The following is a 12,609-nucleotide window of genomic DNA, read 5'->3' as shown; positions in this document are numbered from 1 at the left end:
GACTACTCGTCATAAAGTTGTAGGACGCTAACCGGAGCAGTGCTTCTAAAACCTGGAGGCAGAGCTCTCACTGTGTTGTGATCCTTTTGTATCTCCTCTACATCAGATGCATCAAAAAGCTTTTCATTAAAAGAAAAAAAAAAGCATCACATGATGTTTAGCTGGGCCACGGCCCCTTTTCTTTGTAACATACAAAATCACGCTGGCAACAGAAAGCAACCTGTTTATTTTCAGACACTTACTTAAACCTTTGACACCGCAAATTTTCAAACTCGGCCCCAGAACATCAGTAACATGATGAAATGAAAATACAGTGTTACACTTATCGCATTTAAGCTGCTGGCGCCTTCTGAATACACCAGTGATGTCAAAAAGGTAATAAGGAAATTAAGTTAGTGTTAGAAAAGTAAGGGCATAAAGTCGGCATCTAAGGGCCCGCTGTTTTTATGTCGAATGTATTTCATTTAGCTGGCTGACAGGCACCCACCATGCTAAAACACTAAGGAGCAGACAAATGACTTGGTTTGGCCAAGGACACAGTAAATAGGTTAATTTAAGCCTAAAACACATCACTGCCACGCGCCACTCTGATATACCTAGAGGGGTGAGAGGGGGAGGAGGAAAAGAAGAAGAGAGAATGAAACAGAGAGGGAGCGAGAATAAAAATAAAGAGAGGGAGAGAGAGGACAGTGAGAGAAACCTAAAGGCCATTCCATTCATCATGCGTACGACTCTTTAATGTTCACATTCATTACCACTGATTCTCATTGGGGCAAAAGAGAGAGAGAGGCTGGACAAGGGAGATGAGAGAGGAAAAAGACAACAAAGGAAGCAAAAAAAAAAAGAATGATCTGAAGAAAAATAATTAATAGAAAAGAAAATCAAGCCAACATTTAACCCCTCCCCCCATCTTGTTCCTTCTAATGGCTAAGTGATATTCACACAAACATGCTTCTTTAATGTACGAGGCTACCCTCTGCGGAGCTAAGATGGTGGGGATGAGTTATTAAATATGGAGAGAGGGCAAGAGAGGAAAGGCGGAGGAGGAGGGGAAGAAGGACTGATGATTAACTGTGAAGGAAGTAAAAAATGAGGAGAATTCCCCGATGTACCTCGCTGGATTTGATTTAGAGAACGATGCCCAGTTCTGCTCCTTGTTTAAGAAGATCTCCTCTCCTCTGTGTGCGAGCGTGTGAAAGACAGAGCGCGCTTACCCACTGTGCTCTGCCGTGTGGCTGGGCTGTCTTTGAGGATGGCATTCTAGTTTTCTCCTTTATGACAAATGTTCTCTTCAGAGACTTCTATGTGACTCGCAAACTAACCACATCCTGGGCGAGGGGCTTCGCATGAGCCTCCTCAGCTTGGAGGTTTTCTACCTGCAAATAAAAAAGTGCTCAGAGGCACCCTTTCGCCTCAATCGAAGATTTCCCGTAGCGTTTGCGAAACTACCAACAAGATGTGGTGGTTTCAGTTACAGAAGATAAACAAGATGTTCGTTTCAAGTAGTGCTGACACTTTGTGGATTTTTATTTTTATTTTATATTTGTTTGAGCAACCGGGTCAGGATTTCTGGAAAGATTGTGCTGAGTTGTATTTCTGTAATGTATTTTTTGGCTCTTTAAGCACGACTTTTAAGTGCTGTTTGCATTCATTACATTCAAGAGAGGGCAGGCATTTCTACAGCCAATATTCCCAGTGATTGGTAACTTACACCATATAAATAGCAGTACGGGTCAGAGATGTCATGATCCCTGGCTTTTTGTGCCAGGTTTTTGAGTTGCGTCTTCTGGTTTATTATTTAGTTGGGCTTCTTTACTCTACTTAAGCGCCTACATTTTGAGTTATGATTTCCTCATTTTTGTTCTATGTATATTTATGTTTTAGCTCATTAGTTAGCATTTGTGCTTAGTTCCCACACTGTCTAATGTAGAACGTTGTGTGTTTCTTTGTGTTTAGTTTTGGGGTTGTGAATTCTTAAGTTATAGATTAATGGCAGGTTTTTCCGTTACTTTATGGTTTTAGTTCTTTCTGTATTTCATATTTTTCAGCTGTCCCTCTGTCTCGCTCTGTGTTTATGCCTTGGTCCCCTTGTGTTGCCTTTTTCTGTTCATCTTGTTAAGTAGTAATATTCAGATTAGTATTGGTCTTCTTTGGCTATTCCCTGATGTGCCTTCAGCATGTGCTCTTCTGCTTCCTTGTGTTTTCTTGTGTTGTTGTAGTTCTCTGGGTTATGTTTTCGTTAGAGATGGCACGATACCACTTTTTTATGTCCGATACCGATACCGATATCATAAATTTGGATATCTGCCGATACCGATATGAATCCGATATAGTGTGTTTTAATCAACAAAACTGTTTTTTAAATATCTTGCTGCATTTTGTATAAGTTCATACTCAAGTTTAAAACAACAACTACACTAAAGCTATTCTGTTATACCTGTATGCAAAAAAAATATTTCATAGTTCAGCAATACTGATCAATCTAATAAACTTAAACCTGCACCATCCTCCCTATTCTGGTATTTTAAAGAGTACTTAGCATAAATATTAAGCAACCTAACTAATAGGGTTCCAACTCCCAGCAACAACAAAAAATAAATAAATAAAAAATAGGGAACCACCCCTCACGCTCCACCTCATGATGCTTAATCGACGTAATCAACCTTAATTTGATGCAGTGTGAAAAGAAAATGCACAGAAATCAATTATTTTTCAAGAAATATTAAATAGATTCAACATCTTTCTTCAACAAAATTGCAGACTGCACAGATGGTACCTTCCCAAAGGAAAAAGTACTATAGCTTACTAGGGTATATTAGACTTAACAGTCACTATATACAATAATGGACTTCTATACATTTTACATCAGATTAAAACTTTGGGTGTAAGATTCAGATAAATATTAAATAATTAAAAGCTCGACATTTTAAATGAGAATAAGAAAGAAAAGTATGTCTTTGTGCCCCCTTTTCCCTGTTAATGCCCTATCGGCCCCCCTGGCTAAACTTTGCTAGATCCGCCCCTGCACAGTTACCAGCCGTCAGCTACGTAGAAAAAGATCCTTGAGTAGAAAGTAATATTAAATAAATTCTAACAACAGCTGATCAAGCTTAAACGTGCTGCTGTTGTTCAGCCGCTGGTTTCCTCTTTCTGGTGCAAAGTGGGCCAAAAACAAACAAGAGACACGGACTTGCGACAGAAAAGCCGATCAGCTGATCATTAAGCAGTTTCATGATTGAAGTAGCAGCCGGAGAGCGAGAGGCAGTCGCTAGTTAAGCTTAACGCAGGAATGCTTTACAAACATTCAGAGATGGACTTACACACTTGCTTTACTTCTCTCGGGGTAACTTTGTCAGAGATGAAATACCGGGTTGCTAGCGAAGCTCCACATGCTATCCAGACCACCGACAGGTCCCGCATGCCACAGCCGCTCTATCACGTGATGCATACTGCTCCGACGTGCTAACGTTCTGAGGCGAGTTACGGCGTGTTGCAAGTTTTGTGAGGTGCTTTCGTGATATTTAATGGATCGGATTACATTTTTTATTTTTCTCCGATATCCGATCCAGTAATTTAGGTCAGTATCGGACCGATACCGATACGTAATATCGGATCGGTCCATCTCTAGTTTTCGTTTGGATGTCTAGTAGCAGGTTTGGGCTTTTATCAGCTTTTATTATTCTGCCTTGAGTCTTTTGCATTTGGATCTGCCACCTTGGATCCACCTTGGATCTGGTCAGAGGACCCGGTGGCGCCAGTGTCCGGCAGCCTCGCCTCTGTCAGTGCGCCCCAGGGTGGCTGTGGCTACAATGTAGCTTGCCATCACCAGTGTGTGAATGTGTGTGTGAATGGGTGGATGACTGGTTGTGTAAAGCGCTTTGGGGTCCTTAGGGACTAGTAAAGCGCTATACAAATACAGGCCATTTACCATTTACCTTCACACTACAATCCATAGCCTATTGTAGCACGAAGGAATTTCATCAACTTGAACTTGGGGTGAACTGTCTCTTTACCAGCAATTTATGATTTCATTCATATGGACAGCCAATTTAGGATTTAGCTAACTTACCTAGCAGGCATGTCTTTTTGACTGTGGGAAAAATCTGAATCTGAGAAACCTTGGCAAGCACCAGGAGAACATGCAAACGCCACATAGAGTTTGCATGTTCCTGGAGACCAGGAGAAGCAAAACTGCTAATCACTGCACCACAGTGCCGCTCTAAGTAACTGTTGGTGTGTGCGGTGTGCGTTACTGCACATGAATTTGCACTTGAGCAATTACTGATACAAAAAGACCAATAATTTCAGAGGACGCAGACAGTGGGTGAACTCCTCACCCCAAACATGAATGTGAGTGTGTGTGGGCCCGTGGTTCAGATCCCACTTAAATCAAAGCCTCTATTCATTGGGACTCTGTTAAATGGTCCTGTGTTAGATTAGCAAGGAAGCTCCGCAGAGAGTCACAGCAAACACACTTTGAGATACCATACCATACCTTTGCATGCACGTGCACGCACTAGTCGAAACGCCTGCATATTTTTATTTCTATCAAACTGGATGATATAAGATCAGGTCATAACAAGATGCAGATATAACCACAAAAAAAATATGGAGCTAAAGACACACTCAAAGTGAACACGGCCACCAGGAGCAGACTGTGGTTAGGGGCATGTGTCTTGGCGCAGTCACAACCTACCTCTGCCTCCTTAAGTGAGCCTCCCAGAAACACTTCCTAGCATTAATATGTCCCACCCAACACAGTGCAACAGTGAGTTAAAGGTGGTCATCAATGCAGTTAAATTATCTACAGCTTTGCTAATGGATGGTAACAATTATAAGCAATGGGCCACCCAGTATTATTGCAATAATGAATTAAAATCTCTCTTTTATCTGGATTATTCGCCCCAGTTTTTTGTGTGACTATTGGGAAATAAGTTTTACAAAAACTAGGACAATAACGTGTTCATTTCATCGCTTCAACCAAGTTCAACATATTACACCAGAGAGCAAAAGTTCTTTATGTTAAACCATCTACGGCGCAAGAGGGATTTCAAATGAAAAATGGACATTTGGCAAAAGAGCACATTTTTACACATTTTAAATATTATTGCCATCAATGTTAAACCAAGTAAAAGCAATAAGATCTAATTAAAAGTCAGCTTCTGTAAATGTTTTACTATACTTACTTATGACTGCAATCCGGACTGTACGACAATAGCCATATTTCACATGCAAGACACAATTAAAGGCAGTGTTCTGTGTCAGCTTAGTTACTAGACAAAGTCTTCGCTAATATCCAATATTAAAACTCGAGAAATATAACGTTTTAAAGGCTTATATACCGGTGATAGGGTGCAAAAGAAGCTTGGATTCATGGTAAAGTGCCCAGGAGCCAAAAGGAAGAGCGATGTAAAGTGACTGATAGTCTTTATTCCTGTTATCTAGTGCCAACATCATGGTGTTTTTTGCTCTTGTGAACAAGTAGAGACTGAGTATTATTTTTGCAGCAGCAATCAAGCCTTTCTTGGAAACGAAGTCACATTTACCTTGGAAAAACATCCAAATTTGAGTTACTCACAGGGCTACAAACAAGGTAATTCAAAAAGCCTATGTTGTCACATCTAATTTGTTATGAGTCTGTATAACAGGATGTTGACATTTTCTTATTCCCACTCACTGCGGGTCAGGCCTGTTGATCCAGCTAGTTAAAGATCTCAGTGTCTGCCAAAATCCCTCCTATAGCTCAAGGTCTTTACAGGTCTGACTTTCTCCATAATATTGTTACATAATTAATACATTAGGGTCATTTTTTCCCCATCTCCAAATCTGCCACCATCAGAGATGATTAAAAGTTCCCATGTGGTCTCTGTGAAGTCTTAATTCTCCAGCAGAGGAGTATAGGACCTTGGCTGAGAGTCCGGAAGAAAGAATATCAGATTTGTGATTTTATTTCAAATGAGTGCTTAAGCCCTGGACTTTCATATTAGTAGAGCTCCTATTGAGAGAGAAACCTCAATCTGATCAAGTCTCATTACTTTAGCAATCAAAGTTTCGCCCCTGGGGTCCTCCCCTCAACTCCTGCCTCCCACCTCCTCCCGTCTCCCGTCTTTTTTTTCTCCCCCTCTGCTCGCCATCATACATTTCTGCCACCAAGGCAGAGAAGAGGAGAAAGGGAGGATGGCTTGCGCAAATCCTTGATTGGCCAAAGTCTATCCTCCATCTAGGATTACAAATAGAAATGGAACATTTGAGGACAAAGGAAGGAGGGGTAAGATGGGAAGAGACAGAGAAGGAAGAAGGAGATAGATAGTGTGTTAGGGAGAGATGTGAGTTGCAGAGTTATGGGCACAGAGAAAGACAGAGACAGAGAGAGAGAGAGAGAGAGAGAGAGAGAGAGAGGGTGGCTAATATAATTGAATTAAAAAGATGGAGCGGGGCCATTTCTAAGCAGGTGGGAGTGTGGAGTGAGAAAGAGCAGGCGAGATATTAACTTCTAATAAAAGAGAGATTAGAAAGTGGCTGGGAGGACTGCTCTGTCTTTACCTGTGGGAGTGACGGCCCCCACATAACCTTTCACTGCAATATGCACACTGATATTGGCCACCATATTATGAGCATGCTACACACAGACAGACGAATACATGAGCATTCACGCGCACACGCACATTTTTTACCTGAAATAACCACACACACACACACACACACACACACACACACACACACACACACACACACACACACACACACACACACACAGTACATACAGTATATATACACACATATATGCAGGAATATACGACATTTGATGAGACGTACAAGCGGGCGCACACACAGAGTGCATTATCAGCTCTCAAGCAGTGATCCAACAGGCAGCAGCTATCAGATAATGAAGACGCAGCTCTTTGGGAAGCTTCTGCCATACAGACAATTAATTAACTAATTGGTCTAATGAGCTTGTTAATGCCACGCTTTTTTTTGGCAGGCTGTGTGAATACATTAACGAGGCTAATTCAATTAAACAGGTGCAGATTTCACAGCTGCCTCTCTCATGAGCATGAACGCACACGAGCGCACACACACACACAAATCCTACAGGTGTTGTGTACATGCTCGCTTCATTTGACTCTGACGTCTTTCTCAGCGAAAACCTTGGCATTCGATCAAAAGCATAATGATATGCAGATCAAGTGGTGTGTACTTGTGTGTGTGTGTGTGTGTGTGTGTACGTCAGTCAGTGCTTGTGCCTCAATGGGCCGGTGTTCCTTTGAATCAGAAGTACAGCTCAATAAGCTCTACTAGCAATGGTAATCTGTATAATTGAAAGGGTATAAAATAAGTGGGTGGAAAAGTGATTGAAGCGCTAGGATGGCGTAGTTAAATTAGCTAACAGAATCCCAGGGGTCAACCAATAATGTTAGCCAAGGGTTCACAGTGCAATGCAATTCATTTACTCAAAAGCTTTTCAGTACTGTATGTTTATTTGTGTACTTATGTGTTTGACCAAAAAAGACTATGACCCACGTGTTAAAAACACTAAGCATGTCTTCTCTTGAAGTTACTCTTTCCCATTTCTTGGCAGCCTTCGCTCACAAATGCTCTTACAGCGAAGCAGCAATTCATTATAGATAAATAGGACGCATTCATTGAAGAATCTGTAAAATGTCTTTAAATTTTATACAAACATAAAAGAAGCATTTGAAGTATGTGCTTGTGTACCCTTTGCGTGCATTTTACCTTTTGCCTCGTTCCATTCAGCTCGTCAGTTAGTTGCTTAATCCTCGTCTCTTTCTCCTCCACCATTCTCTTGAAACGATTGCGGAGCTTGTCTTTCAAATGCACCATTTTGGCCTTGGTCTGGAGCAGAAAGAACAGTATTATTTAGTCATTGTCATAAACTGGAGTCAAAGTGTTAGTCAGTTTACTTTTAACGTTGCTTCTATCGTTGTTAAAATTGATCGAGAGAAGCAGTTATGAGCAAAAGTGTTGTAGATTTTTTAAAAAGAATCAAAATAAAGTTTTAGATTCCTGCAAAATGTCACACTATGATTTCGTCACAGTGATTTTCTTGCTCTGCACACACATTAATATGTTTATACACTTAGATTACATTATAATGTACATGCAAGCATTGAGACTGCCTCAAGGCTAAGCTCATGCACAAATGCAAACAAACATTGGAGTGCTGGACTGATGACACTGGGCTTATCTAATGTGAGGTCAACAAGCGACTGTGCTTTTCTTGTGTGTGTGCAGTGTATATGCACGCTGATTTAATGGGTTGTTACACCGATACAACAGAAGTTCCCTCACAGGAAGACTAAAGCACTAAGATTCAAGCCAGAGTACGGTTCTGAACTTACCAGTGACTAATGCATTGCTAATCATTCAATATTTAATCCATACATGAAAAGAAAGAGCAGAAAGTTTGATTCCTTTACACTACCACACGATGGGAAATCACTAATTGCTGGAATATTTTGTAACTGGCAGAAATAGTGTTAACTAAACTTGCCGGGAGATGATACCACTGATTAATTTTCTCCAGCTTCATCATATCCACCCCTTTTCCCTATACATAAGTCTGCTTTCTCTCCCTCCCCCAATCCCCTTCAGCCATTACTGAATACTAAATCAGACCCCCCCCCCCCCCTTTTTTTTTTTAATTTCCACACAACCTAGTTTCATTTTTCTCCTTGTGTCATTTAGCCTTGACATAGCATAGCATCTTATGCGTTAGGTATGGCTGATGTGAATTTATTGCTATTGTTATCTTTTTTCCATTTGCTGCTTGTCTGTCCAGCTGTATGCTATACATGGCTAAATCATTACCTGTGCATGTGGTACACATATTGATTCCCACCATTAGTAATTTGCAGTAAAATCTTGACAGTTCGACGTGCTAACACAGCTGTGTTTAAGAACCAAACAGCACCAAAAGTGTTCTTTTCGTCAAAGCACAAATATCGCCAGAGGTATTTTGTGTAATGTTTGTTTCTTGTAGATAATAATGAAGTCTGTGTTTGAGAGTACACCATATGTATGTTTGTGTGTACATGTTAGCTAGGGAGAAGGGAAATAGAGGTGATTGTATACAGCTACAGTGTGTTTTCTGCTGATTTTTGCCATTGCATTCTGCTGCTTATGGACACATATTAAAGCTGTAGCTGCTACACAGTGAACTCCAAACACAGCTTGAAGTTTATACCACAAATGTAAACAAGATTCGTCTATGTACAGTAATGAATATTCCTATTATCCCTGAGTATATAAAATCCCAATGAGCAGTGATCTTAGCATCTTAGCTTTGGCTAAAACCTCTATGGGGGGGATTAAAACTTCCTTAATGCATGAAAAACCTTGTTTTGTGTGTGCAGATACTAAAGTGTCCATGTGTAACTGCAAATAAAATCTCATTCTCTTTAACAATCTCAGTAGCCCACACCAAAAAAAATCTCCCTTTTTGTTCTTCTTCTTCTTCATCATCAATCCATACAACTGTTAAAAATCAAAACAACAAAAGCTGAGCAGAAACCGTAACATGCACAATTTGTGCGTGCTCACTGGGTTTTGTCAGCGCGAATAAATATTCATTTATTCTTATGTTTGTCGACAACGCTTTTCTATCCTACCACTAGGCTTCTTTGTCCTGCACTCAGAGAACTTGGGCTGCTCTAAGGTTCTGGGTTTTCTTCTCTTAAGTTGTTGTGTCTTCCTGTCATCATATTACTTCTCATCACCTGCTTGCATAGCCTGGAACCTCGCCCTGGAAACTGGAGAAGTGGGAAGTGATTTGGAAAAATGAGGGCAATAAAAAAAAAAGCACAGGGATGAATGGAGAGATGTGATATAAGGTTATATGCTAACCCAATCAGCAGGCTGCTGTTTGCCGACAGTATAATCAACATATCGGCCTAATGTCATTACAGCTATATGAGAAATAATATTGCGTGAAATGATATTGTGCGGCGCACGCGTGTCTGTGCGGCACACACATGAACTAGCTCCCACGTCCAGATGTATGTAGCCCCCAGCACTTCTTTGGCACAAAAAGACACAAAGATGCAAAATCGTGCATGAATGCAGACATGGCGCAAAAGACTGTCCTTATCGAAAAAACAATTTCAGGATGATTCATTAATTGATCACCTGATGGTTTTCATTGATTACATAAAAAAATACAATTATAATATTATTTCATCCCACTGGTAATTCATTTTTCAAGATTTTAAACAGTAAAACCAAATTTATCAGGAAAAATAGATCACTTCAAATTTAATTACTGTTTTTATTTCATGTGCACAGCATGCGCACGTGTATATATTTGTACAGTCACACAAAAAGGATGCCCACTGGCTCTGACACAAAAGGATATTAGTTAGTGTGTGGCTTCCATATCCTGAATGCATGAGCTGCTGATGGCCTCTATTGATGGACACTGGCGTGAAGCCATCACTCAAGTTATGGAGCTTTAATTGGAGACAGCATAAAACGATAAACCAAGAAACATGCATGGCTGAACAGCCCAATGTAAACCATTAATCATAGCATAGGCAAAGACAAGTGGCCGCCGCATACACACGTGTGAGCAGCTGCAGCGGTGCACGCAGACTGCTCTCGCACCACACACCTTGCATATGTGTGCATGAAACACACGCACACACACACACACAGAGCAGAGACAAGAGACCCAGTCACATATTCTCATGATAGATGACCCATTTAACTTTGATTTCTGAGAGAAATGAGCTTGCCAGTGATACAGGGTTACCACACACACACACACACACACACACACACACACACGCACACACACACACACACACACACACACACAGAGGCGCATACACTTACTCACTCATTCATGATATACATTGATACTAAACATGGGTTACATATATGAAGTCACACAATGCATTCAGTTTATATGCAAATAAGAGTTTGCTTTATTTTGCAGACCAGTGTGCAGTCCCTCTCTCCCACATGTGCGCGCGCACACACACACACACACACACACACACACACACACACACACACACACACACACACACACACACACACACACACACACACTTACTCTGCCTCATATTTGCATGTAAAGCCTTATAATATGGGGCTGATTTGTGATGTAAGCAAGAAGTAAATCGTTCAGCTCTGTCTATCATACCTCTGCTCTCCTTTCAAATATGACTACTCTCTCTTACTCTCTCTCTCACACACACACATACAGAAACTAACACAAAAAGACAGACATATGATGTGTTTTCATAACATTTGATGGTGTTTTTTTAAATATTATATTATATTTTTTACCTAACAGCTGTAATGCTTGGGAAACAAGTCACCAGTGTCAGCACTAAAAGTTAGTCCCAAACAAGTTAAACAGTGCGTCTCAAATCTTTTTAAACAGCTGAAATTGAATTGCCTTGAAGCTCTTTTATTACTTAACCGCTGCGGCTAATTAACACTGACTTCCACATGCAACCTGGCGATGAAAAATCAGAGAAATCCTGGGACAGTTACAGATCTAGGCGAGGGGGGGAGTGTTTATTAGATAGCAACGGGAGTGGGTAGAGATGTGATTAATTTGAAGAGGGAAGGCTGCATTGAGGAATTTCCTGAAAAGATGAATCCTCACATTTAAAGGGAATATGAGAAGTGACTGCTGCTCTGACTGAAGCAAGAAGGCTATTCTTCCAAATGGGAGAGAAAAGAAGAACTAAGGAAGCCCAAGGTCTCAGTGTCAGTGGGTTGATCAATTCAGTAGGCTGACATGAAACCGGAGGAAGACAGAGATGACAAATATTTCATATTTATTTCTTTTTTTAACTTAAAAAAATTGAATTATTTACCTCATGTGCCTGCTGTCAAATACTCAAACATTTCTTTCTCACCTTTTATACAATGACTAATTATCTCCTGTAAAGTTATATTGTTGCAGTCCAGGCCTTTTCACATTTGGTCCTTGATTGCAAATGCTAAAATTCGACTACACCTTACTACAGCTGCTGTCCAGTGACATATGAGACAGTGTTGATATTTAGACAGATGGATGGTATAAATAGAGGGATAAAAACCTATCAAATGCACACAAACATATAACATGTGCACACACACACACATACACAAACGCACGTTCCATACAGCAGGCTGCAGCCCCTCAGCGCTCCTCTGTCCTCACATGCTTGGTTTCCCCATCTAATTGCTGCCATTCGTCAGTGTGTGTGCGTGTGTTTTGTGTGTGTGCACATGTGTGTGTGTGTGTGTGTGTGCGTCTGAATTCATACACTCCTGTACTTTGTGTTTTTTGTGTTCCCTTCATAATTTTGTCTGTGTGCATTTACAAACAAGCACGGTGAAAAGAGAGAAAGTAGCATCATCAGACAGACAGGTAAGACTGGGAAAAGAGAAAGGGAGAAAGACAGAAAGATACAGAGGCAGACACACACACACACACAGAGCTGTCACAGTGCCATAGGGCATACAAAACCTGTCAGCGTTTAAAACTACCGGCTTGTACCCTGCCTTGCCAATTGGAATTAGTCTCACATCATATGCCATTTTCTTTGTCAAAAGCAACAGCTATTTTATTCTTACTACAACTAAACACAA

The 12,609-nt window shown here is 40.7% G+C and overlaps 1 protein-coding gene across 11 annotated transcripts in view; it reads right to left on the bottom strand.

Moving 5' to 3' along the window:
• LOC146662077 (uncharacterized) overlaps window positions 1-12,609 on the bottom strand; it is a 93,254-nt gene that overhangs the window by 47,238 nt on the left and 33,407 nt on the right. For all 11 annotated transcript variants that reach the window (XM_085418494.1, XM_085418496.1, XM_085418500.1 and 8 more), the window contains one exon: window positions 7,735-7,854. In XM_085418494.1, the coding sequence (XP_085274620.1) occupies window positions 7,735-7,854 (120 nt within the window). The remainder of the gene's footprint in view (window positions 1-7,734; window positions 7,855-12,609) is intronic.

Source organism: Rhamphochromis longiceps, linkage group LG9 (genome assembly GCF_057381845.1).
Source record: "Rhamphochromis longiceps isolate RC_006_pf linkage group LG9, R_longiceps_female_GT1.1, whole genome shotgun sequence".
NCBI lineage: Eukaryota > Metazoa > Chordata > Actinopteri > Cichliformes > Cichlidae > Rhamphochromis > Rhamphochromis longiceps.
The sequence above is the reverse complement of the archived record's forward strand: the minus strand, read 5'-3'. Positions and strand labels throughout refer to the sequence as shown.